The 26,735-nt window shown below is 35.0% G+C and overlaps 1 protein-coding gene and 1 long non-coding RNA gene across 2 annotated transcripts in view; one reads left to right on the forward strand and one right to left on the reverse strand.

Moving 5' to 3' along the window:
• The window catches only part of LOC136031911 (uncharacterized), a 246,470-nt gene that overhangs the window by 11,454 nt on the left and 208,281 nt on the right, over window positions 1-26,735 (reverse strand). The window lies entirely within an intron of this gene.
• On the forward strand, window positions 9,787-17,043 carry LOC136031906 (zinc finger CCHC domain-containing protein 7-like). Its single transcript, XM_065711901.1, has 4 exons — window positions 9,787-10,672; window positions 11,901-12,112; window positions 14,908-15,045; window positions 16,230-17,043. The coding sequence occupies exons 1-4, from the start codon at window positions 9,814-9,816 to the stop codon at window positions 16,971-16,973; spliced, it is 1,953 nt and encodes a 650-aa protein (XP_065567973.1). The 5' UTR covers window positions 9,787-9,813; the 3' UTR covers window positions 16,974-17,043.

Raw genomic sequence — 26,735 nt, forward strand, 5'->3', positions numbered from 1 at the left:
AATGTTTAATGACAACTATTGTGTTGGGAATGGACTGAGTGGTTCAAACGTTTTTAACTCGACTCGATTGTTTAACCTTGTTGTAGCACATTGGATTGATGCTTTGCTTGTCAATACTCTGCCCACTGTTCAATCCCCACTGCAGCAAAGTTTGGTGGCAAGCTTGGTATTTGTCCTTGTAAAACAGACATAGTAACTGAAACGTTGATTTGATGTCCTTGGTGGCAGCAATGGTTCTGAAGGATGTTTATCCTATCCATTGAGCATTCTGGAAACCCATTTCCCATAGTTGCAGAATATGAAATTAGGTCACATATAATTTATTTGTCTGGGTAGCAGGGAGTTGGACTCATTATGAACAAAGAAGCATTCAAATGTTGTTTAGGTTAACAAGGTTTAGTAATGAGGTTTAAAGTAAACTCTGATTGTAGAACCTACTCCTAAAATGCAGCCATACTGGTATGCATCCATATTGAGTCAACCGATGGAAGCTGTAGCAACTGAGAGGGTAAATTTTGTCCAGAAAAAACAAGTCAAAGTCTCAGGTAGATTTTTTTTATTTTGGGGACTGAAATGCTGAGATTGGTTTATACTTATTGACATACCTCTCAACATGTCCTGATTCTTAATATTTAGCAGATCTTCCTTTTTGATAAGCTGGATGTGTATAATGCCTATTGATTTAGTTTAACATACCCCTTAACATTCTTTGAACTTTCACCTAAATGCCTCTAGCCTTTTTGGTTACACCTCAAATCAAACATTTCCTTTTGTCCTAATGATAAATCATGCATGTAAACTTTGGGCAAATTGTTTAATTTACAGTCCTTGCCCTGGAGCTGTGGGGAACATGAAATCCCTAGATGCAGAGCTATTACATCTGAACAAAGTTGACTTCCGTCCGAGTCTGATACAAAGCAACATGCCCCAGGTATCCTCTCCCCGAAATGCCCCTCCAACCCAGAAATATACTCCCGACCAGTCAAATCACCATCGCCCCCCAAACCTTCCCATAATCCCCTCTTACTCATATCCCTTCTGGTCACAAACTCTCTTGCATACCCTATCCACTCCATACGCCCAACACGTTGTTGACTGGCTTTTGCCTCCACCCGTTATTTTCCAAAGTATATCCGACCTCCCTCCTCCCAGAAAGTTCCCATCCCACTTCCCTTTTCCCAACACCTTCTTGCCTTCCCGTCTCCCCCTTTTCTCTCTATCAAAAATTTGACTCCTTCTTACCCTATCCCCGCGAAACCCCACCTACAGCCCATTCGTTTTATCCCTTGTGCCTACCCTGTCAACGTGACTTGCATTTAATAATTGTCTTGTAATAAATCCTAATTGTTCTCAATTATCGTCAACTGGAAACAAGTTGCACCTTCCTCATCATGCTTCGTCCCATCCTTGCCCGTCACCCTACCTCAAAATCCCCAAGGCAAATCCTTCTCTGACTCTTCTTCTCCAAAGCATCATAATATTAAATTAAATCCCACCTTTCTCAAACTTATTAAGTCTCCCTATCGCAATTCCACAATCGGTTTGTTTTTCTTAAACTTTTAGTTACTAATGCTGAAAGTCTTAATTTTGAAAAGCTTACCGAACTCGAGGTGCTTTCAGAGTCAAATCTAATAGATATAATAGCAACTACTGAAGTCCAGTCACATGGCCCAGATTAATTGCACCTGCCAAATTATTCAGAGTTGATTAAACTCCATCCTTTAGACCACTCACTCAGAAAAAAAGGTTGCAGTGTTTTGTTCTTTACTAAGAGTAACCTTTACGTAAAGGTTATTCGAGTCCCTAGTTTATCCGAGTATGATGAAATCCTCTGGCTCCCCAAACTGAAATGTCGATTCAAGACGTAAATTCATCCAGCAATGGCAGACAAGTGCTGATTCTATTATTTCTAACTGCCCCAATGCTGGCTGTTTTTAGTTGGTGATGCCAACGACCTTAAAATGGATTCCTTTTGCTCCTCACTTAAAGTGAAGGAAATTGTTAAAATACCAATGACTCGGGGAAAAACATCTCTTGATGTTATCTTAACTAATATGTATAATTTTTACAGCCCTCCCTTAGCTCTGTCCCCATTAGGTGGGGGTCATCGTCTTTTGATTCTTTTATCCCCCTCCTCAAATTTTAAGTATTCTTTCTCAATAACCTATGGTGTTTATCCCCTCTTCAAAATTCTGGTCTTCTTTCTTTTGGCATGTGGCTGAATACTGAAGATTGGTTGGATATCTATAGTTTAAAAAATCTTGATGAGAAAATGGCTATGTTCCACAAAAAGCTAGTTGATAAATATCAAATTTGTTTCCTAGAAAAAAGGTTTAAAAGATGTTTTAGTGGTAAATCCTTTATTAACCAAACTATAAAAAACACTAATTAGAACCAAGTTGAAGCTTTTTAAAAATGGTAAACCAGATGAAGCCAATAAATTTAGAAAATCAATTATAAGAGTAATTCGTAAATTGGCAGGATTATACTACAGAATTAAGATTGAAGAATTGTTCACTAATAAGCCAAAAAATTGATATTTCCTGGTTAAAAAGCTGTGGCAGGAGGCTTGAGCAGCTTATCTTCAACCTATCCGAGTCCCCTGATGTTACTGCCAATAATCTAAATAAATCCCTTGCTTCCATTGTCCAGAGCCTTCCAGCATTGTCCGACCAATTACCAACAGGGGCCATATTCCCTTCTTTTCCTACTGTTTCCCCCTCTCAGATAGAAAGAAGAATTGAAAAACTAAGAAAAACAAGTGTTTGTCCTTTGGATATTCTGTTTCCTGTTATAAGTGCCTTCGGTGAGTTCCTCTCTAAGCCCTTGTCTTCTCTGTTTAATGGGAATACCGAGTCTGGGCGAATTACAACAATTGGGAAACAAGGTTTCATAGCCCCTTAGAAAAAGAAAAACAGAAAGCCTAGTTTAGAAGGCGTTCGTCCTGTTACTCTTACTCCTATTTTCTCGAAAGTTTATGAAGGATTCCTTGCAGACTGGTTAAAGAAAAAAATCCTGCCTTTTACTGACCTGAGGCAATTTGGGAACCTAAAATCCGCTTCTACTTCCCACTACCTTGTTTCTCTTATTGACCACACGGGGAAAATCCTTGTTAAGCCAAATTTCTGGTTAAATTTAATTTCCATTGACCTTCAGAGAGCATTCGACCTTGTTAACCACAATTTTAATTGAGAAACTTGTCAGCGAGTTCAATATTGATCCCTTACTCGTGAAGTTGGTTGCCCCCTTCATAGCAAATAGATCGCAGGTTGTCAAATACCAGAATCGTTGTTCAAGTCATCTCCCTGTCCATAATGGCATAACCCAAGGTACTCTCCTAAGTCCCCTCCTTTTTTCCGTCATGATTAATAGCCTTGGGAATTTCCAGACCGATAGGAATTTTTGGTGACTTTATGGTTGTTGAAACTTGCTTCAGAAATTTAATAAGCGACCCTATGAGCATCCTCAATGAAACTGGAGATGAGGCCTTGGACTTAGACATGACAGTAAACCTCTCTAAGTTCATGATAATGCTGATTTGTTTCCTTGAATCCTCGCCCTGTTTTCTTAATCTTATCCCTAATGAAATTTCTGTGTCCTCATTTGAACTACTGGCCTTAACGTGGATAAAAGATTGAATCAATCCAAATAAGAGCCTTGCAAATAATTTTCAAAGAAGGCAAGGTGCCATACTCTCTGCTCCCATAAAAAGCTAGTTTGGGAACCCTTGAGTGAAGGAGGGTTTCGTTTTGCAAAAAATACAATAACTAACCCTCGGACGGAATGTATTTTCACCAAGCGTCACTGCCCATCCAGATTACGGCCGCCTCGAGCTATTTCTGAGCCCATCCCCCTTTTGTCCCCCATTCGCTGCGTTACTTTCAGATAAAAAAAAAAACTTTTGTCCCCTTCATCACAGAAAAAATGAATAAAAATCCAATTATTTTCTCCTTTTATTTCTCTCTCTCCTTTTTTTATTGGCCGATGGTGCTGCCCAGGTTCTTACACTTATTTGCTTGTTTCCCACCCTCTGCTTTTTAATTTCCATTTTAATTATCATATATTTTATATTCTGTTCTCTTTTTTGTGTTTATTCACTTATTTTGTCCCCCCCTTTTGACCAGTTTTATCATTTTAACTCTTTTATTGACTTTACAGTTGAATTATTGACACTTTTTTCGTGTCCCTTTTACTACTACTACTAACAACTCACTGCAGCACCAAGCCGCCTGAGGCCAACACAGCTATACACGCTCCTCCTACATTTCAATCTATTTATAGCCTCCTTCTTTACACCCTCCCAGGAAATTGCCATTTCTTTTAAATCTTTCTTCGGGACATCCTCCCACCCCAGATAAGGATGACCTGCTTTCCGTTTAGCCCTGGAGATTTGGCCGAAAAGGACAGTCTTTGGCAATCTGTCAACTTTTATCCACAGAACGTGCCCTAGCCATCTCAACCTTTCTTTCATTATAGCCGTAGCTAGCGGGATTGAACCACATTTTTCGTACAACATACTGTTTGAAATACGCTCAGTCAGCTGAGTATCAGGAACATTCCGTAGGCAATTTTTCTGGAAAACATCTGGTAAATCTTCGTCCACTTTTCGGAGCACCCATGCTTAAGAGCCATATTTGACGACTGTCATTACCTTACCTTCCAATATTCTAATCTTGGTTTGCAGACTTACCTCTCTGTACTTCTAAACCTTTTTTTTAACTATGAAAAAAACACCCTGACCCTTGGCTATACTACTTTTAAAATCTTTACTGCTCCCTTCGTCTTTACTAATAATACTACCAAGGTAAGTGAAACTGGCCACCTGATCAATATTTTCGTTACCCGTCGTCACCTTTTCATATTCACTTATTCCTAGCCTAAGTGACTTAGTCTTCTTAACTTTAATTTTTAAACCTATTCTAGCACCCTGAACTCGCAAAACCTTTAAAAGCTCATTCGTTATGCTCACACTTTTACCTAGGATGCTCAAACCATCAGCATAATCTAAGTCCAGATAGTTTTTCCTCCCCATCTGATTCCGTGGTCTCTCATTGCCTTCCCGTGCTCCTTAAGACAAAGTCCATCAAAATGATCCATATAAATAGGGATAAAACACAACCCTACTTAACTCCTGATTTAATACAAAACCAGTTGCCAACCTCATTTCCTACCTTAACTGCAGCAGTATTATTCTCGTACATAGCACTAATCACTATAATGTTTTTGTCTGGTAGACCATACAAGAATAAGACCTTTGCTAAAGCTGTTCTATCGACAGAATCGAATTGCTCATAATCTATAAAACTGAGGACCAATGTTGTTTGACAACTAAGGCACTTCTCAATTAGTCGACACATCCTCTGCCTTTTTAAAATCACACTGTCTTCTCTTAAAATTTTGTCTACAGCATCTCTCAGTCTAAATAGTATCATATTACTAAGTATTGCTACCTACAGAGACCTGGCTAATGCCTCGATAATTACGACGCTCAATCTGATCCTTTTTTATACAGCGGTTTAATTAAGGTTTTCCTAAAATCATTAGGTGCTTCCCTTTTTTCAAAAACCATATTCATAATCTACAGCAACATATTTCTAACCTTAGAGCCACCATATATAAGATACTCATTTACCATGCTATCAGCAACTGGAGCCTTATTATTTTTTAATCCTTTTAGTGCTGTCGCTAACTCTTCCTTACTAAACAAATCTTCCTTCACATCCAAGGTATTACAAACTTTTTCATTTTTCTCTATATCTTTTCCTGCAACTATTACTCGGTTTAGCATACTCTCAAAATGTTCCGCCCATCTCTCTTTAACTGTTCCCGTATCACTAATTGCGACCCCGTGCCTATCTGTAACTTGGACAAGTCCGGATTGACTACTCCCTCTCAATTTATTAACATGTCAGTACAATATTTTACTATTATGCCGTCTAGCTGCTTCTTCTAGATCCTCGGTAATTTCTTTACATTACTTTTGTTTTCCGATGATCTATCACTCAGATAATTCCTCTCTATTAAACATGAAGCTTTTTCACTAATATTCATAGCTGCAGTCTTAATTTTCTCCCCTAAGACATCATCAGCAACTTCACAAATTGCTTTTCTAAAATTGTTCCAACCATCTTCCATATTGTCAAATTTTAAACTCTCAAATTTAGTATTCGACTGTTTCCGAAAATATTCTCTCAAATTCTCATCCTGGAGTCTACCAACATCATAAAAATCCCAGGAGGTAGTTCCCCTTCCGAAATTTCAGCTTTAAATTAACCCTCTTGACACTACTAGATGGTGATGCTTACTTTTAACGTCAATAATAGCATCTTGTATTGATCCTGTCAGTCTTCGGTTTGCTACTACATAATCATTAAGGTTTGGTTTCTTACCATTATGTGAATACCATTTCAACTTATGGGCCATTTTATGACCAAACCGTATTGGTTATAACTAGATTGTTGCGCCCTTTTTATTTATTTTTATTGTTATTTATTATTTTCCCATTATTATTAATACCTTCTCAGCCTAAATAAGACTTAGCAGCTTCCTTATTTATCTTGAGCCATAGTCCTTTCTATGTACCCCATCCTTCCTGCCTGAGTAAATAAATTCTACATCACCTAATTTCATGCTTCCTACCCCTGGGATATGAGTTTCTGAAACTGCTAACAAGTCCAGTTTGAATCGTCTGAATTCGTCAGTCAAATGTCGATACGATAGTCATTTTTTAACTGCGTAACTTTCCAAATTCCAGTTTTTATGTTCTTTAAATCATTGAAATTATTTTCGCCTCAGGAAAAGCAATGATCCCAGATACAATTTTAGGACGGGAATCAACATATCTTCTCAAGCCTAAAAGAAACACTTAAGCCGGCTTAGAACCGGACAAGAAGTCCCTATGACCTCCAGTATGCATGGAGGTTTTGTGCAATCCTGGGTCTGTCTTGGTCACAACATGGTTTTCAGCACCTGGTGATGCTTTTCAAACAGTTTGTGTTAACGAACTGTAGTAAGGAGCGACCCGGCTCAATAGTAATCGAAACTCTAAAAAATGGAATTTCGATACCAATAATTACATCAAAAGAATTGCATTTTAATGCTGATTTTAAATATATAAGTTTCATCAAGATCAGTTATTCCCATCAAAAGTTACGAGCCTGAGAAAATTTGCCTCATTTTAGAAAATAGGCTGAAACACCGCCTAAAAGTCATACAATCTTAACGAAAATCACACCATCAGATTAAGCGTATCAGAGAACCTTATTGTAGAAGTTTCAAGCTCATATCTACAAAAATGTGGAATTTCGCGTTTTTTGCCAGAAGACAGATCACGGATGCGTGTTTATTTGTTTTTTTTGTTTGTTTTTTTCCCAGGGGTGATCGTATTGACTGAGTAGTCCTAGAATGTCGCGAGAGGGCTCATTTTAACGGAAATTAAAAGTTCTAGTGCCCTTTTTAAGTGACCAAAAAAATTGGAGGGCACCTAGGCCCCCTCCCACGCTCATTTTTCCAAAAGTCAGCGGATCGAAATTCTGAGATAGCCATTTTATTCACCATAGTCGAAAAGCCTAATAACTATGTCTTTGGGGACGATTTACTCCCCCACAGTCCCCGTGGGAGGGGCTGCAAGTTGCAAACTTTGACCTGTGTTTACATATATTAATGGTTGCTAGGAAGTGTACAGACGTTTTTAGGGGGATTTTTTTTTGGTTTAGGGAGGGGGAGAGTTGAGGGGGGTGGGTTACGTGGGAGGATATTTCCATTGAGAAACTTCTCATGGGGGAAGAGAATTTCAATGAAGGGGCGCAGGATTTTCTAGCATTATTTGAAAAAAAAACAATGAAAAAATAAATATGAAAAGTGTTTTGTACTGAAAGTAAGGAGCAGCATTAAAACTTAAAAGGAACAAAAATTATTACGCATATGAGGGGTTTACCTCCTCGTTATCTCTCACTCTTACGCTAAAGTATTTTTAGTAATTTGAGCCATTTATTCTAGGGCCTTTGTGATTCAGAGGTCATTCTTAAGGAGTTGGGACAAAATATAAGCTTTAGTGTTAAAGAGCGACGAAGGCTGAAACCCCTCATATACGCAATAAAAACATACGAATTTAGAAGTTCGTTACGTAAGTTAATTCGTAAGTTACGTATATTTTTTACCCATGAAAACGTTTGTATAAAATTAAAAGTTCTAGTTTCTTTTTTAAGTAGTCAAAAACTTGGAGGGCAACTAGACCTCCCTCGCTCCTTTTTTCTCAAAATCTTCCGATTAATTGCAATTAATTAATATGCAAATTTTGGTTTAATTATTTATGTGCGGAGATCCAAGATCAAAACATGCATTAATTCAAAACGTCCAGAAATTAAATTAAAAAAAAAGTTTTTTTTTTAAATGAAATAAGGAGCAACATTAAAACTTGAAACGAACAGAAATTACTCCGTACATGAAAGGGGCTTTTCCTCCTCAAGGCCCCGCTCTTTACGCTAAATTTTCTTACTGTTTTAAAAATAGAGCTAAGAGAAGAGTCAAACTTTACCGTAAGGAGCTAGGCGTTGAGGAGGAAAAGCCCTTTCATATACGGAGTAATTTCTGCTCGTTTTAAGTTTTAATGTTGCTCCTTACTTTCATTTAAAAAAACTTTTTTTGATTTAATCTACCAACAAGAATCGAAATCCTGCATAGACAGTCCCAAACCTAATGCCTCTGACTCATTATATATTCATGCCTACAAATTTTTTGCCACAATGGGAAGGCAACCCATAGTAGACAAATCAGCTAGGAAGAGGTTTTTCAGCCCCCAAAACGCCCGTCAAAACGGACCAAGCCTAGAAGAATTGTCCATTAATCAGAATCCCGTGCGAAACTTGTGTCTTTTACTAGGCTATAATTTCCTCCAGGGGCGTCACTCCTCACGTGGGAACAGAGTTGACCGCAAGGTCCGCAGTCTTGGAGGTACCCCAAAAGGGTCGAGGAAACCCTTTGTAGAAGCTCTTGTCCATAGATCTAAATCTTTCGCCCTGCCGCAGTTGTCCTCCTATAGAGGATCCTCCCACGATAGTGCTCTGTTTCGCCATGCAATTTAATCCATTGCTGGGAGAAGCTTTGTAACTCCTAGGACGTGTATCCCTTTAATTTATATATATATATATATATATATATATATATATATATATATATATATATATATATATATATATATATATATATATATATATATATATATATATATATATGCTTCATTTTTTTTTGCTTCTTTTGCTCCCGTACCCTTTTTAATGTCCTTTTTATTTTTTTTTCTGACTTGTATTTGTTTATGTTAAATTTGACCAGTTTTTCTCTTTTTAACTTTTTAATTGACTTTTTACAGTTTAATTATTGACTCATAAATGATTTTTCTTCTTCGTTGTTGTTTCTTTTTTGTATTTTGCCAGTTTTAGCGTAACCATATGATTTCTCGACTCCGAAATCCGAATTCAGCCCTTTGTGGGCTTGTAATAGAGTTTTTTTTTTTAAATAATATCTTACCTCTTCAACATCTCAACATACCTTGAAGGTTTTAACTTAATACTCTCAGCCTTTCCTTAGACATCTCCTTTTGGCAACCAATCTTGTTTGGTATAAAAACAGAAACATTTAAGGAAACTATAATGCCAGTGTTACTTTTTGTAACATTGTAAAACATTGTAATATTCTCTTTTCTTTTGGTCCCAAGGATCCCACCCCCTCGTAGAAATTGAAAAAGGGTATAGTGAAAATGTACCTTTTTTTCTAATGAAGTAACTAATGATATTTATTCAACCTTAATTTCAGAAAATGGATATAGATGAGCTGGACGAGTTTGATTTACAAGAAATAGAAGCAGCCTTATATGCTAAGATTCATCATGAAATTTATGAAGAATGTTCAGGGCCAACAGGAGAAGCATCATCTACTGCATTATCTAGCTCTTGTGTTACAGAATCATACACGGCAGAAGACAATTTTGTAGCAGTTCAATCTCATACAGCAGGACACTTTCGAAGTTTAGAAGAAGATGCTATTTACATAATAGAGGAGGGGTCAAAATACTCAGTACAATCCAAATGTATATCTTCTAGTTCCAAAGCGACCACGGTAATACTCTCTGACTCTGATGAAGATATTGTCTGTATTTCTGCAAATGAGTCAAATAAAAACATAATCCATATTGACTCAGATTCAGATGTTTCTATTATACCAACAGAGGTAAATAAAGACAAACCATCAGTAATGAAGACAAGGACAGGTGTTTCTTCTTTTTATAAAAAAAAGGACGACGACCCGCTAACCAGTGGTGAAAGAAGTTTTCTAAGACTTCATTTTGGGTTTGAAAAAGATAAAACGGAATTGGCCAAAAACAAGAAAAAGAAACAACATGTTGTATTCGAATCTGATTCAGATGAAGAAATCCACATGCGCGACATAACAAATCTAGATTCAGATATATCTCTAAATATAGAAGGGACGTTGGCAAGTGAACACACTAATATATTGAGGAAAATTGATGCAATTGTAAACCAGTCAGTGTTTGTTGAACAGCAAGATGGAGAAGGGGACAGAGTACCTAGAAGTTGGACTGATGACATGAAGCAATTCTACAATAATACAAAAGACTTATGTGATATAGATATGGCTATTAGACAATTACCTAAAGGTATGATAAATCTTTTAGTGTGGTTTTAATTGTGACACTGTAGCCAAAATAATTTATTTTAATGTTCAAGTCATCTTTTACAAACTTCAAAGAAAAAAGAAAATTACCTCTTCAATGGCGAAAAATTTTTTTCTCTTAATTTTAGGGTAATGACATTTATTTAATGGAATTTACTCATGACAAGGCTAAATCAAGGGTTATTTAAAGGTTGTATCACTAATAAAGATTTGAATAGAGCCAAAATTATTGGCCTGGATCTATTGAGCAAAGCTTTCACAAAACAATTAAATTTTGCCTCTTCAGTTTGTTGTTGTTTGGAACATGCCAAATGCCTTAGTAGATATGGCTCCGTAGAAACTATGACAACTATAAGCCCTACTTCTTTTGACACATTAAAGTCGGTCAAAATTTTTCCTTTTGAAGCAAATTAGTTTTACAAAATCTTTAGATTTAGAGTTTTACTTTAGAGGGAAGAATGTATGAATGGCAAATGATGGGTTGAGAGCCTTTTCAGTTGGAAAACGGCCTTTCCTCCTCAGCTGAATCTGTCATTGAGACTTAGAGTTTGTGAACATTGAAGTATTTCAACTGGGAAACAAAAGGTTTCTTCTTTATTCCAGATATTGCACCAATTTTATATTTTAAAAAATCCTAGTAATGTGTAATTTTTCTTAGGGTTTTTGTTCCTATTTATGCAGGCCGCCCTTTACTTACAATGTGGTATCAACAATCGTCTTTTACTAATTTATCACAAAAGTATGTTCTTATGAAATAAAAAATGAAGCAATGACAATCTTTGGAAAAAAAACAAAAAAAAACTGGACAAGCACACTTGCTGAAACTGTTTAATTGTACACTCGTTTTTAACTATTTGAGTTGAAAGCTTACTTCTTTTGTATAATTATTAGGATTGCTCTTGTGTAAAAAGCTTTGTGTCAAAAGAGATTTGGACAAAATCTCTTTGATAGTTTTAAGAAAGTAGTTGAACCAGGTGACTGAAACTTCCAGTAAATCCTCAAAAATCAAATCCTTAAAATCTCTGAAAGTCTTATTCACATTCCTCAACTATTTGCTTGAGATTATTAAGAACCAACTGACGAATCTATTTTGTATATACTTTTTTTTTACTACTGAAGAATAAGTTCTTTCAAACCCTTATCACATTGTTCGATTACTGATTCCAATGAACAGACAAGACCTGATCTTTTTTGTATGATCTGCTTTTCAGACAAAGAGCTATGGAAAATAGATCCTGCTGATAAATATAAAGATTTTAGGAGAAATAGATATTTCAACACCTATAAAGGGCGATGTAGTAACTGTAATCAAGTTGGCCACCCATTTAGAGAATGCCCAGATCCGATCAAACCAATCATTTGCTCAATGTGTGGAGGTGTTGGTCACAATCGATTCCAATGTCAACTTGCATTGTGTTTACAGGTAAATATTATTGTTCCCTTTTTAATACTTGGTGAAATTTCTGCAAACTTTGGCTTTGCGAAATACTGAAAAAAAGAGTAAGATACATAATATTTATTCATAATTAATTAATCATACAATGAACAGAATGTTGTAATCCCACAATTGTTCATAGACCTGTAGAAGAGGGGGGACACTTACATTTCAATTAAAACTATATCAATAGAAGACAAAAGTTGACCACGAGCATATATATTCATGAAGGCATCCTTTTTGGGAAAACACTAGATATTTAGGTGGAGGATGTTTAGTGAGAGAATGGCTTAGTGTTTATGCCTGTGTGTAAAGGTGAGCGGATAGAGGCGGAATAAATTTTCTTTTAGATTGGTCTGGACAAGGTCGATTGAGTTGGTAACCTAAACTTGTCAGGTCCAATTCTTTAAAACTTTACCAATTTTGACCCCGAGTTCTTTTACGTTTCAAAGATGCGATCTCAAGTCTAGTTTTTGAAGCTATCACTTCAATTTTTAAAATCTAACTGTATTTTGAGCTTGTATGTTAATTTCGCGACATAGCTAAAAAAGAGTCGTTTTAAGAGGATAAATTCTCAAAATGACATCGTAACCCTAGAAAATTTAGACTACAAGTCTGGAAACGGTATCATCGATGGAGATAGATTATTCTAACTGACTCAACAGGGAAAACCTCAATTAGTAGAAATTCGGGCATTTTTAGAAGTAAATCAGCATTGACTTCGATCTTTTAGTTGAAGGAGTCCACTCCTATTGTTTCAAGGGGGCTCATTGATAGTTTTAAGGGGGCTCATTGATATTTTCAAGGGGCTCATTGATAGTTGCATTTGTAAAGCTATAAATTCGTGAGGCGTTTAGCACTTGGGTAAATTGTCGCTTTCTGGACAATAATTTTTTGATATTTTAAAGGCAATCGGATGAACAAGGTAGATGAAACTTTCAAAGATTTTTCAGGAGTTGATATTTCAGCTGATTCCTGAAAGTTTCATTCATCTGGCTCTGCTACTTTTTTTTAAATTATATTTTTTTTTGCCGTATTTTTTTTACTATTAAGTGAAAATAGTAAATCTGGGCTTGAAATGATTAATTTCTTGAAGTGATTATTTTATGAAGTGATATTATTTTATTTTATGCAATATCACAGAAAGTCTGTCCAGAAAGTAGTTTTTGCCCCTAACTCCACTTAGCATTAAATTGAGCAGCTTCGTGTTGTAAGTGATATACCTGAGATATACCACTGTTAATACAATGGGCTTCTGGAAACCCAGCCTCGCCCTGGAAAGCACATATTATTCCTCCTTCCTCCCAAATATTGAGACTTCTCCATCTCTTGTGTTTTACTATTGATGAATTTTGGCATTAATTGGGTGATCACAATAGGTATTGTATATTCACTAAGCAGTTGTATTTTTTAAGAAATCTAGTTTCAGTGCTAGAGCTATCTGTGGAATTATTAATTCATATCCTGTTTCGGCACAGCCTAATGACCGGGTCATAAAAGAAGTTTAGTTTCTTCCAAATAAGATATTCATAGTGTTTCCAAAAAGATTAGTGAAAAATGCCTTTTGTTGCTGATTCAGTAATGATAACTTATTTGATTCATCATAATGGTGAAATTTTACTTTGAAAACAAATTTTTCGAAAAAGAGCTTGAAAACTCTGTAAAATGGAATCGCAGCAAAATGAGAAGTACACCATTGGAATTGACGTTGTCTAAAACCCCAATCAGAGATGTTTCAGCCCCCCTGCCTTCAATAACAATGAGTTGTTTTTTTGCATGCGTGGGCTAGCACTGATATTTCCTCTTTTTTTCTTTTTATTTCTTCGCCACTAGCTGGGCACAAGAACATCACAGAGAGCAGTCTAAGGAGTCATTTGAAAGCTAGTTTTTATATCTAATCCCTTTTTATATAATTGAATCGATGACGCGGTCACAAAGTGGTATATAGCACCCCAAAAAGGCACTTTGGGTACTATTTCTGGAATGGAAAATATAGGAAGAATAAAAAGACAAGCAAGTCGAACTTGTTCTGCATTTTCACTATTCTCAGCTTGATCCCTGGCCAATTTTGATAAAACTCTTACATCGTCAGTGTAGTCATGATACTAAGCGATAGGCTCTTTCCAACCTCTAATCCTAGATCGGAAGATAGGGCATTTTTGGGGACCCAATCTCGGCAATAGCTGAGGAGCGTAGAAGGATAACTCAAATCTACTTACACCAAATGCCACTACTATTTTATCTTTGTTCCAACGGATATGACCCAAAATATGTCATTTTTGAAATTAAAGAATTTGTACAGGGGATTTTCAAAGTAAAAACATATCCACAGTCATACAGATAAACAGCTTGGTTTTCAGGATCTCTTCAGTCACTGACAGTGTACATATGTAACCGTATCGCTCAGTCTCTCTTGTAGCCGAATTTGAAAATTTTTATTTTAGTTTAAAGAAATGTGAAATGGGAATCGGACAGATGAGAAGCCATCTGAGAGGTGGATGGGGGAATAAATGCCCCTAAGCATGGGCAAACAAAGATACTCTGTTAACCTTTATGCAGAAAAAGTATGTATGTTAATACCATCAATGGTGCTTGCAGAAGTTTTAGCGATATTTAGTTTATTGTGACCAGACTTGAAGTTTGGCTCCAATTGACATCAGGTTTGTAGTTGAAAGAGAGTGAATAATTACTGGGTTATTCGGTACCTTTTCTTTTTCATCTTTTTTTAAATAATAATCACTATTTTCATTGTGTAGTTAATTAAGTCCTTTTATTTTTTGCAGTGTGGTACAAGGACGCCCAAATATCAAGAAATGTGTTCCAGGTGCCGGCATGACCTAAGAATAATATGCTGTATATGTAAGATGCAGGGACATGGACCGGTCCGATGCCCAGATGTTTGGAGGCGCTACCATTTATCAGTATGTTTTCTCCCTTTCATTTTTTATTTTTTAATGATTGCCAAAAAAGCTATATGTGAAAAAAAGGGACTGGGTTAAAAGAAACGAATATTTCTTATATTTGAACTCAAAATCCCCCTGTCCTTTTAAGCTTCTTTCGGGCGAATACTATTAAAATTCTAAATAACAAAATTTTAAAATCACGAGGGGGCATAAGAATTTAGAACTGCTTAGGTGGGGCATGGGCCAAAATAGATTAAAACCACTGCTCTATATGTTGTTTATTGTATTGAAAAATAGGAGTGGTTCTAAAACCTTAGAAATATTTAATGGAAATCAACAGCTAACTCAGATTTTAAAAAAAGCCTCGTAATGCTAAACAGAGACTGTTGCTTCTTCGTTAAGTCCGTATAAATCCCTACAATACACCACCCTTCTCACAAAAAAATAAAAATAAAATAAATTTTCCCAGTTATCCCCAACTATAAACATGATCTTTAGTCTAAGTAACGATAATTTTGACTTACAGTATACTAAATTTCAGTAATTATACTCCGTGTTGGCGTCCTCTATGGCGATTGAAAAATTTTGTAACTTCTATATGAATAATATCGCCATTTAGTTTTTTAATTACCCAAGTAGATGGTATTAGCAAGCTACTTACTGGCACACAGAGAAAGCTACTTAGAGCTTGATGTTACTACTTATTGACATAGGTTGGCTTCTGAATTCTGGTATCTCGCCAATATGATAGTACTGGTGAATAGGTAGCACGGTGGTAAACGGGTACATTATCTTACCTTTTGTACTTTCAATGAAGTACTTGGTTTGTTTAGAAAGTAACTTACGTTTTGACTTGTCTGTTTTTCGCTTCAAACTCTGTCGATTGCTTATTCGAAAAAGTAACTGAATTGCTAACTTTGAGTTATCGCCATCTAATTTCTTAAAGAAAATATACGAACTAATTTTCTCCTCTAATGTTCTAATAAAATCTGAATAAAAAATTGCCACTGCTGGCAACCGATGTCACAGACGGTTGCAATTAAACCAGACAACCACATTTCAACGATAATTTTTATCGTTTTTTTTTAGCTGTCAATTTGCAACAGTTCGAAAAATTGTTTATATAAAATGACAAGCTGTCAGTTTGAACAGTTTTACATATGTTTACAGACAGTTTATATTTAAAGAATTTTTTTTTTTAGACGGAGCCCGGACATGTGTTAGCACCCTGTACACCGCCACAACGCTTGATAGTACGAAAAACTGGATGCTGTAATTGCGCCTCCAAGCATCATAGTGTTTCTTCATGCCCTTCCAGACGAGAAAGTGTACTCCCTCTACACTTGAACGAAACGATCTTTAGCTATGAAAATCCGTTTTGCTATGATTCAGAAATACCAACTATTTTTAAACGGAAGATAGATGATGAACAGATAAAAGAAGTTGATGAACCGAGAAAAGTTGTTGGGAACCAGGATTGTGATATTGCTCCTCGCTGTGTTCACTATAAAATAATTGACACCTACTCCTTAAAGTTCCGTAAGTGTATATATGATGAAGTTAAAAAGATCTGGCCTACAATCGCTCTTGGTAAGTGTCCCAAAAGATCTTCGAATTCTAATACTTATCTGATTCACGGGATTCATATTGATGGCGCTTCAAGAAAGATTAAAAAGAAAGTTGCATCATATCTGGAAAATGCGTTTAGTTTCTTAAGAAGTATATCATTGACTCAAGGAAGAAAAGCTGTGTCTCAAAACATGGATAGTCTCGTAGTAGAAAACCGAGAAGCTCTTTTGAATGAACACATTAGAGAAAGTCCCGAATGGAAAGAGCTGTTCTACAGTCTTGATTGTCACGTACAAGCTGTGACGTCACGTACAGCTGTGAAAAAGAAAAAAAGGAAAAAGGAAAAGCGAATACAACACCAACACCTTTTTAAATAGTTTGCTACTTAAGCATGTGCTTACAGATTTCTTCTGTTTGAATTTTAGTGTAATAAAAAAATGGTGATTACCAATGTGTAAACTGCATATTTCAAAATACTGCTGTAGCAAGCAATAATGCTGACTAGGTTATCATGTCTGAGGAATAATCAATTGATTATCTTTAATTAGTCTACTTTCTTGTTCATGGAAGTAATGATTGAGATAGCGAGGGTGGACTACTATCAACCCATCGATTCGAAAATGTAAGTTTCGGTACTATGCTTTGCTCCCATTCATTTATACCGCATATTCTACAAAGATTGAGACTGCCAAAATTTGGGGGGAAAGGGCCGGAATAAGATTTGCGGGATAAGGATTTTATACAACTTATCCGATTTTATACAACCTTCTGTTCCATATGGTGACATTTGAGTCATTTTAATTTTTCGAAGGTGAACCATGACACAGTGAAACATCACTTGCGAAACATACACTTCGTTAGTGGTGAAATAGATGTCATACAAATTAGTTTGTTGACTCAAGGAGTAAAAGCAGCGTCTTAAAGCCTAGATATTATAGCAGTACAGAATTGACAAGCTTTCTTGAATGAGCATATCAGAGAAAATTCCTAAGGGAATAAGCTGTCCTAAAGTCCCAATCGTCAATTTTTGAAGAGGAAAAGAATGAAAATGACCCCCCGTCTAAATGATTTATGTAAATTTAGTTGTGCATTCTTAAATTGAAATGCATGATAAATGCAATCATTAAATTAATTTCGCTTGTGAATTTGTTGTGAAAATTTTTTCTCGTCTAAGGAATGAGTTGTATCGGTTTCTTGGCTATATTTTAGTTCGAGATTGCTGCTCTCTGAGCTGTTTTGGTCTCAGACAGCTTTGTGCTGCAATAAGCTGTTCTTCTTTTTCTAGGAAACAAAGAATCGGGTTGTTTTAGTGGTCTATTTTATCATGCGTAAAAATGACGGATGGTTACGGTGAGGAGATTAACACCCAATTTTGCTTAAAATATATTTTTGGCCTTCCACTCTTTTACATTCCACTATTTTTCACCTCCCATTAGGCCCAGAACAACCACAGTTTTTTGTGAATAGAGAAAATTGGATTTGAGTCCCACCTCACGGTTTTGGTTTTACTAATAATTATATAGCTAGCAGCACAATTCCTAATCAGCTCTACTTTGAAACTAATTTGATGGGCACTCAAAAAATAAGAAAAATAATTGTTGTGTTTAATACTAGATCTCTTTTTAAGATCGTATTTAGGAAGATTTTCAATAACATAAGACTGCTTGCACAGCTAATAATAATCAACTAGGGATATTAATACTGTATCTTCTCACACTAAATCTTCACTTAGCGTGTCCAACTATCTATCTTTATCTATATAAATGAACTGAAAATCCTTGTTTTTGCTGTAATACTTTCACACTATCTTGTCACTTTTAATGCAATCGTGGCGCTAGTTTTTGCGCCACATTGGTATTACTTTATATTATAAAATTGGGTGTTAATCTCCTACGGTGAGGAGATTAACACCCAATTTTTCTTAAAATATATTTTTGGCCGTCCACTCTTTTTCATTCCACTATTTTTCACCTCCCATTAGGCCCAGAACAACCACGGTTTTTTGTGAATAGAGAAAATTGGATTTGAGTCCCACCTCATGGTTTTGGTTTTACTAATAATTATATAGCTAGCAGCACAATTCCTAATCAGCTCTACCTTGAAACTAATTTGATGGGCGCTCGAAAAATAAGCATGCCAGATATGGGGTCAGAGTTGGCCCAACTGACAGCCCGGAATTGTCCACTCATTCCACTGTGTAATCAATTGCGTCTAATTTGAATGAAGTGAAATATTTTTTAATCTATTTTACCAAACCCATGAAAGCCTTCACATAAAATGTTATTTTCTCTTCGTGATTTTATTTACAATCGAAGATATTAAGTATAAGTGTTGCATAGAGTGAATAAAAAAAAAAACGAAAAAATTTTGCCAAATTGATATTCAGGATCTCGCTTATAGAACCTTGTTCCATAAACCTGTGAGTTAAATAAATGCAAAAGTTTCTGAAGGGAGAGTTCATTGAGAATCATTTTAATGCAAGCTCAGTTGGTCGAAATAGAGTCTATCACATACAAATTGATTTAGCTGAATGGGTGAAGTTAGCTCCGTTTAAGGGGTGGAAGCTCCCCAAGATGCTTGGCTATCTCTTCAATGTTACACAAATTTTGTTTGTTCAAAGCAACAGGTATATTATAGAATTTAATTTGTGGTTCACCTGATTTTGGAAACTAATGGCTATCATTTTACTGGATTCACTTTTTTTCTTACGCTCTCTCTATTTTTTACATGTTTTTTATACAAAAATTCTCTTGGCTTTGTTCAAGGAAACTATATTAACAATTATAGTGAAATTCATACGAGCATGTGAATGTATTTAAGTCGAACTATTTGTTTAGATAGTTCATGTTGATTTTACTCAATTGAGGACATTTTTTTATCCTTTGTTTTGTTTTTTTTTTCCACTGCAATCAATTTGAAATTACTGAACCCTCAAGTTGAACATGGGTTGTTCAATTACCGGAACATTATTTCAGTTTACAGGCGTCGTGGCTTGTGCGTGATGCAGGTAAACTTGGATAAAAATGCCGTTGTTCAAAACCAATTGAAATATATATGGGAATTAAGCAAGTTCTATCAAAGAGATTGATAAAACGTTTGAATTATGGGAAAAAATCGCAATAAACGGTTTGATTAATGTGCAAAAGGGCCAGAAAAAATTGAAACAAATATACATGAAACATGGAAGACCAAGACTTCCAAAGTATTTGCTGGACTTGGAGGAGTTGGCTGTAATTTAACATTTGAAATCTTGAACAATGCTCGTTGGATGGTCAATGTGCCTTGTTTTCTGAAGAATTACGAAGACTTTGTAATCAAACATACTTAAGTGCCAATTTTCAATTTTACAGGATAAAAATATGGTTTTCCAGTCTTGGCCCCAAAGATGGGTTACATTACTCCCCCCCCCAAAAAAAAGAAAGAAAAATAAACAAGGAATTGTAGAGGTTCAAAAAAATTTTATGTTTGTGTTGGAGTGCCATTTTGGGGATATCTCCCCTCCTAGATTTGAAATTGCTGTTTTTCAGTATTGTTACTGAGAAAAATGAAAAAAATCTCTTAAATCTTGAAAAAAAAGTGTCCTTGAAAGGGTATCTTATTTTTTTTAAAATTAAGCAAAGAGTTTCTGCCCTTTCCAACGTTTTCAAAAATTGGTGCCCTTGCACTTGTGGGTAATTGGTTTTTACCTACTTATTAAATGTTGGATTGCAGTTTGATTCGGGTCGGAGTAAAATGTAAGAATAAAGACTTGGAACCACAGATGCCTTCATTTGCTGCAGTAAATTTGCTTGATTTTTATGTGGAATCCCAATATGTGACATGCTTTAGAGGCTACCATTTCAAATTTTGGAAATTTTCGCATATTTTAACTAAGCCTAACCAACATGCATCTCGACAAGGGGAAAGTAAGCCCTAAAAAACAAAAGGATCCATGTAATACTTCTTAGTTTCTGTGAGCGAAATACAGTATCGACTATATGCCCCAGTTCCTAATATTTGAAGCCAGGCAAGGACCCAAAAGTCATAGTGCTGTGCTCCTTATTTTGAAACCAAAAGCTCAATCTTTTGACCTTAAAAGCCTCTGAACAAGACTTTCTGCTACCCAAGAGGTCCTTGATCCGGTCGTTCCCCATAATCTTATCCAATGTCTCTTATACTTACCAAATAACTTAAAGCCGATAACTTGAAGCCTTTTTTTAGTCCCTGCACCCCAATAGCTCCCTATTTGTTTCCAAGTCTGAACCTTTCCAATCGATGACGGAACAAAATTATCCTGAATATGTGGGGAAGTACCGGTCTTTTAAAGTCTCGGCTGTTTACACTAAAGTTTACTAATGCTGAAGTTCAAAACTTTTGTAGTATAAAAAAAAAAAAATTTACCCAGATGGTGATTGCAAAGCACTTCCTTTGCCGATTGTCTTTAAAATCATCTGATACAAACTACTGTTAAACGAACTGTTACTGTAAAACGTTAAAACGAACTGTTTGATCGAAGTTTAAATTGTACACAAATCTATGAATAAGCCTTGAACTTTCTATTTAGCAACAGAAGCTTACAAAATATTTAATTTGTGGTGAAGATCACGGTGCTTTAACCTTTTTCCATGAAATTTCAAAGAAAATTTTAAAAGATTTTCTTTGGATTCTGATTTGATCATTGATTTATTAAAACTAAATTTTTTTTGGATGGATGCTAGACTGAGGTATTAATTTAGTTCCATCTTTCTTATGTACTTTCGTTTTTGGGGTCATTGTCTTTTTTCGTAATATAGACAACTTGTTCAAGTTTGTTCACTTATATTTATCTGTATTTTTACGACCAGTTTAAGCTACTTTTTTGCGTTCGCAGAATATCCGTAAGAATTTTGGTATTATGGAAAAAAAAAATTTATTACTTATTTCGGTTTAAAGAGTTGAATAATTAGCCTTTTTTCCTCAGAAATGTTATTTAAATAACAGCTTAATAATGGTATGCTGAATTTTATGGGGGGGTGGATGCAAAATTGTGCTCTGCTTTCTTGTGCTTATTTCTTCTTCTTGTTTGCGCGCGTTTTTTGTGATGCAGACACATTTTACAAGATTCTGCTCTTGGTATAATCAGTATTTCTTGTGTATTTAAGTCATTTTTCAGTTCATTTAAGATTTCTTTTCATTCTTTTAGAAACAATATATTTGAAGTGACTTGTTTCAGTTCACTGGGTTGAAATATGAGCCAGGTTTTTAAAATGAGCTGTGCTTCATAATGGGATGCTTCACAAAAAGCTGTTATAATTTATATTAATCAACCAGATGTACTGGTAGAATGTGATTAACGTCATAATTAGATGCATTCGTTTTATTGCGAAAAAAAATAATGTTTTGATACTTTTTTTTTAAATAATATTTTTTTTAGCGCGTCTTTTTTAAAGTTGTGAAAGAAAATTTCCTTCAGATAAAATGGACAGATAAACTGAATATTTCTTTAGATGATTTCTAAAGTTCATTATATTCTTTTGCTTTTCGTCTCTATTTTTAAACAGTAATTACGCCTCATCACTCCAAGATCCCTTTACACAACTAAGCAGACCACTCCATTTCAAAGTCAATTATATACCAACATAATTTTTTTATACATTTCTTTTATCTTTTAAATGTTAATGATGTTGGTAGGCGTATTCCTCTTCCCGCGTGGAAAATCTAGCATCCACGGAAAATTCCTCCTGAAATATTTTCACCTCTTGCAAGTCACTTCCCCCCCTCATGAAAATTATCCACGTGCACAATTGAGCAGCCAAAGAGAATAAGAATAACGAAGAAACTGAGGAATGTTGGAATATTCTACATATATATATATATATATATATATATATATATATATATATATATATATATATATATATATATATATATATATATATATATATATATATATATATATATATATATATATAGGCAGAATATATGGTGATGAATATCCTACAGTGTTGTTTTTTTCACATTTTGATATATTTTAATTCTTTTTCCATGTTTTTGGGGGGTTGAGTTATCATAGCATGGTAAAAGAAAGGGTATAGAAAATAATTTGAAAATATGTTATTAGTGGCAACTGTAGAAGAGTTGCCCTATACTGGAACTGCACAGAGATAACAGGGTGAGACTGAGAAATACGATTGATTGTTTCTGGTGAACTTGGTCTGATAGCCTACTGACCAGAAGTGCCACTAGTCAAAATATTTGGGCAAGGAGACAGTGGACTTCACTAACTGGCTTGTCATTTTTACCGACTGATTTGGGTAAAATCGCAATTGAAATTATTTATTTTTTTGTTTTATTGACTGAGACTGATAGTCATACGAATGGCTAAAAATGCCCCCCTCTTCGTATGAATGGCACCCCTGCCGAAAACAATAGTACATGACTGCAACCTTAAAGAGGGAGAAGACTCTACTAGGCGTACATTAGAAAGTATTCCGTTTCATGTGTAAAATCAAACTTAATGGATTCTATATATTTGACAAAATCCTAAAAAGCCAGTCTGTCTTACATATTGAATGTTGTCAAAATTTTGTTTGTTAGAGTCTTGGCTACTTTCGGCCCGAGTTGTTACTTATAGTTAGTTACCATGCTTTGTTTTATTCTACACTATAACATGCTACATGTATTTGGAAATATAGTTAAAATATTCCAGATTCCCTTCTTTTCTTCATTCTTATTATTTGTTTTAATATCCCCTTTGGTGCTAAATTATACATGTGGTGAGATTCTCCAGAGAGGAATTTAGTATGGGGGATTTTTTCAACTTTAATTTGAAATAGTAATTATACCTCAACCCCCGGCCCCTCCTTTCACTCCCCTGAAGGAATTTTGTATTTTTAAAGCCTGTCTTAAGTTGTAGTAATACTTTATCTTACCCAGAACCCTTATAACTCTAAGAACTTATAACTCCAGAACCCTAAGCAGATCATTCCCTCCAAATTTTTTCACCTAGTCTAAAATTTTCTTTTTCTCTTGGCTCTGTTTCTTGAATTTATGATATCTAGTCCTTCAAAAACCTCTAAGGCAGCTGATGGTTTCTTTTTGAAACATTTGTGTTTCAAACCATTAAGCTTCCTTTTTTAATTATCAATGATAGCTCATATTCTCTAGAACCTGAACACAGGCGTACACGCTACACCTTCACTAATGATATCTAGCTCAGGACGTATTCCACATGCCCCCGAAGCTATTTATCTTCGTTTTCAGACCAAAGTTTAGCTATTAATGGCAGCTCATTTTCCTGAATCCCTCAAAATCGCGAAATTTGCCAATGCACTAAGCCCATCCCGATATGTGTATCTTTTTGTCTGTCTGTCTATCTCTGCGTGTCTTTGTGTTTTTTTGTATGTTTGTCTGCGCGTCTATGTTTTTTTTTGTCCGTCTTTTCGTCTTTTTCAGTCTCTCTGTGTGGTTGTATGTCTGTTTTGTGTGTCTATATCTCTTTTTGTCCGTCTGTCTGTGTATCTTTTTTTTGTATCTGTCTATCTGTGTTTCTATGTGTATTTTTCTGTTTGTCTTTATGTCGATCTACCTGTGTGTGCATGTTTCTCTATTATGTCTTTATGTGTGTCTGTTTATCTTTTTTGTTTTTCTGTGGGTGTGTCTGTTTGTCTTTTTGCTCCCTCTGCCTGTGTGTCTTTTTTTCTATCTGTTTGTCTGTCCGTCTGCCTATGTGTCAATGTGTCTTTTTACTGTCTCTCTGTGTATCTATGTATCCATAGACATACAAAAGAGAGGGCGGGGACCCTATTATAAGTGTATTCTAATCTGTGATATTTTTTGATTAAAAATGTAGTATAAATAAAAAAGTGTTTTTTAAACTATGAGATTATTGTTTTGATTAGAAATGTTGTATATTTGTCATAAAAGTAAAAAAAAATGTTTTTTAAATAGTGATTTTTTTTTGTTGATTAAAAATATTTTGTATTTTTCTTAAAAATAAAAGAAAACATATAGGCTATTATTCTGAATTGTATTTCTGCCATTTAAGATTTAATTTTAAGTCATATCAATCATTTTTCTTTTTTAAAATTTTAGACTATCAAAGAAGCAATTAATTATCTATTATTTTAATAAACTAGTTATTTAGAGTGGAGAAAAGAGTAAAATTAAGGAGAATTCAACGCACATGTACAAGTCAGGATATATATATACATCTACATATTAAGAGAAGTTTAAATATATATATTTTATTTCATACCTATTTCGTTTGTTAATTATTCAAAAATTTACCAGAGTGTGGCTCAAATCACTTTTAATTACAAATTTATAAATTCCTTAGTTATTATAACAAATTGTCTTAAACTGTAAGATTAAATAGTTTTTCCCAGGAAAGAATTACCCTTGTATTTTGAACTATATGGTTTATCCTTCCTCCCGTCTATTATTTTAATAAACTAGTAATTGAGTTCCTAAATGAATGTTATGTTTTGATTCAGGATGGAATTAAATAAAAAACAAAGGTTTTTTTTTAACTGAAAGTAAGGAGCGACATTAAAATTTAAAACGAACAGAAATTTACTTCGTATATAAAAGGGGCTGTTGTCTCCTCAAAACCCACTCTTTACGCTAAAGTTTGACTCTTTCTCTCATTTCCACTTTTTAAAACAGTAATAAACATTAACGTAAAGAACAGGACAGAACAGGTAGTTGAGGAGAGAACAGTCTCTTTTATATACGGAGTAATTTCTGTTCGTCTTAAGTTTTAATATTACTCCTTATTTTCAGTTAAAAAAACTTATTTTTTTTTTAATTTCTGAACGTTTTTGAATTAATGCAGGTTTTGATTTTGGCTCTCCGCACTTAAATAATTGAAATGAAATTTGCATATTAATTCATTTTTTTGGCTAATTGGCTTTCTCGTAGTTTTGATCGAACGTTTGAGAAAAAAGGAGCGAGGGAGTTGGCGTAGTTATCCTCTATTTTTTTTTTTACTTAAAAAGGCAACTAAAACTTTTAATTTTTATCGAACGTTTTTATTAGTAAAAATATACGTAATTTACGAATTAACTTACGTAACGAACTTCTAGATTCGTATATTTTTATAACGTATATGAGGTGGTTTGCCCCTTCATCAATACCTCTCTCTTTACACTAAAGCTAAAATTTTGTCCCAATTCCTTAAGAATGACCCCTGATTCACAAAGGCCCTAGAATAAATAGTTGAAATTATTAAAATTACTTTAGTGTAAAGAGCGACGTATTAGGAGGAGGTGAACCCCTCATATGCGTAATAATTTTTGTTCATTTTAAGTTTTAATGCTGCTGCTTACTTTCAGTTGGAATTTTTTTCATATTTATTTTTTCATTGTTTTTAAAAAATGCAAAAAAATCCTGCACCCCCTTCATGGAAATTATCTTCCCCCATGACAAATTCCTCCATGTTAAGTTTCCACCGCATAGCCCCCTCACCTCAACACCTCCCTCCCCCAACCAAAAAATCCCCCTGAAAGCGTCTGTACACTTCCCAATAATCATTACTATATGTAAACACTGGTCAAAGTTTTTAACTTGCAGCCCCTCCCACGGGGACTGTGGAGTCGTCCCCAAAGGCATGATTATTAGGTTTTTCGACTATGCTGAACAAAATGGCCATCTAAGAATTTTGATCCGGTGACTTTACGGAAAAAATGAGCGGGAGGGGGCCTAGGTGCCCTCCAAATTTTTTGGTTACTTAACAAGGACACTAGAACTTTTAATTTCCGCTAGAATGAGCCCTCTCGTGACATTCTAGGACCAAAGGGTCGATACGATCAACCCTGATGGGGGACAAAACGTAAAAACAACAAATAAACACGCATGCGTGATCTGTCTTGTGGCAGAAAAAAAAATACAAAATTCCACATTTTTGTAGATAGAAGCGCGAAACTTCTACTGTAGGGGTCTCTGATAGGCGGAATCTGATGGTGTGATTTTCTTTAAGATATTATGACTTTAAAGGGATGTTTCCCCCCGTTTTCTAAATAAGGCAAATTTTCTTAGGCTCGTAACTTCTGATGGCTAAGACTAAACTTGATGAAACTTATATATTTAAGATCAGCATTAAAATGAGATTCTTTTTATGTAACTAGTGGTATCAAAATTCCGTTTTTTAGAGTTCCGGTTACTATTGAGCTGGGTTGCTC

The sequence above is a fragment of the Artemia franciscana genome, chromosome 10 (genome assembly GCF_032884065.1).
Source record: "Artemia franciscana chromosome 10, ASM3288406v1, whole genome shotgun sequence".
In the NCBI taxonomy this organism is placed as follows: domain Eukaryota; kingdom Metazoa; phylum Arthropoda; class Branchiopoda; order Anostraca; family Artemiidae; genus Artemia; species Artemia franciscana.

What these genes read in the sequence shown, in the direction of transcription:
- LOC136031906 (XM_065711901.1), top strand. Translation starts at nt 9,814, where the DNA reads ATGGATATAGATGAGCTGGACGAGTTTGATTTACAAGAAATAGAAGCA. An exon ending in TATTAGACAATTACCTAAAG is followed by an intron (nt 10,673 to 11,900) that starts GTATGATAAATC and finishes TCTGCTTTTCAG; the next exon opens with ACAAAGAGCTATGGAAAATA. An exon ending in GGAGGCGCTACCATTTATCA is followed by an intron (nt 15,046 to 16,229) that starts GTATGTTTTCTC and finishes TTTTTTTTTTAG; the next exon opens with ACGGAGCCCGGACATGTGTT.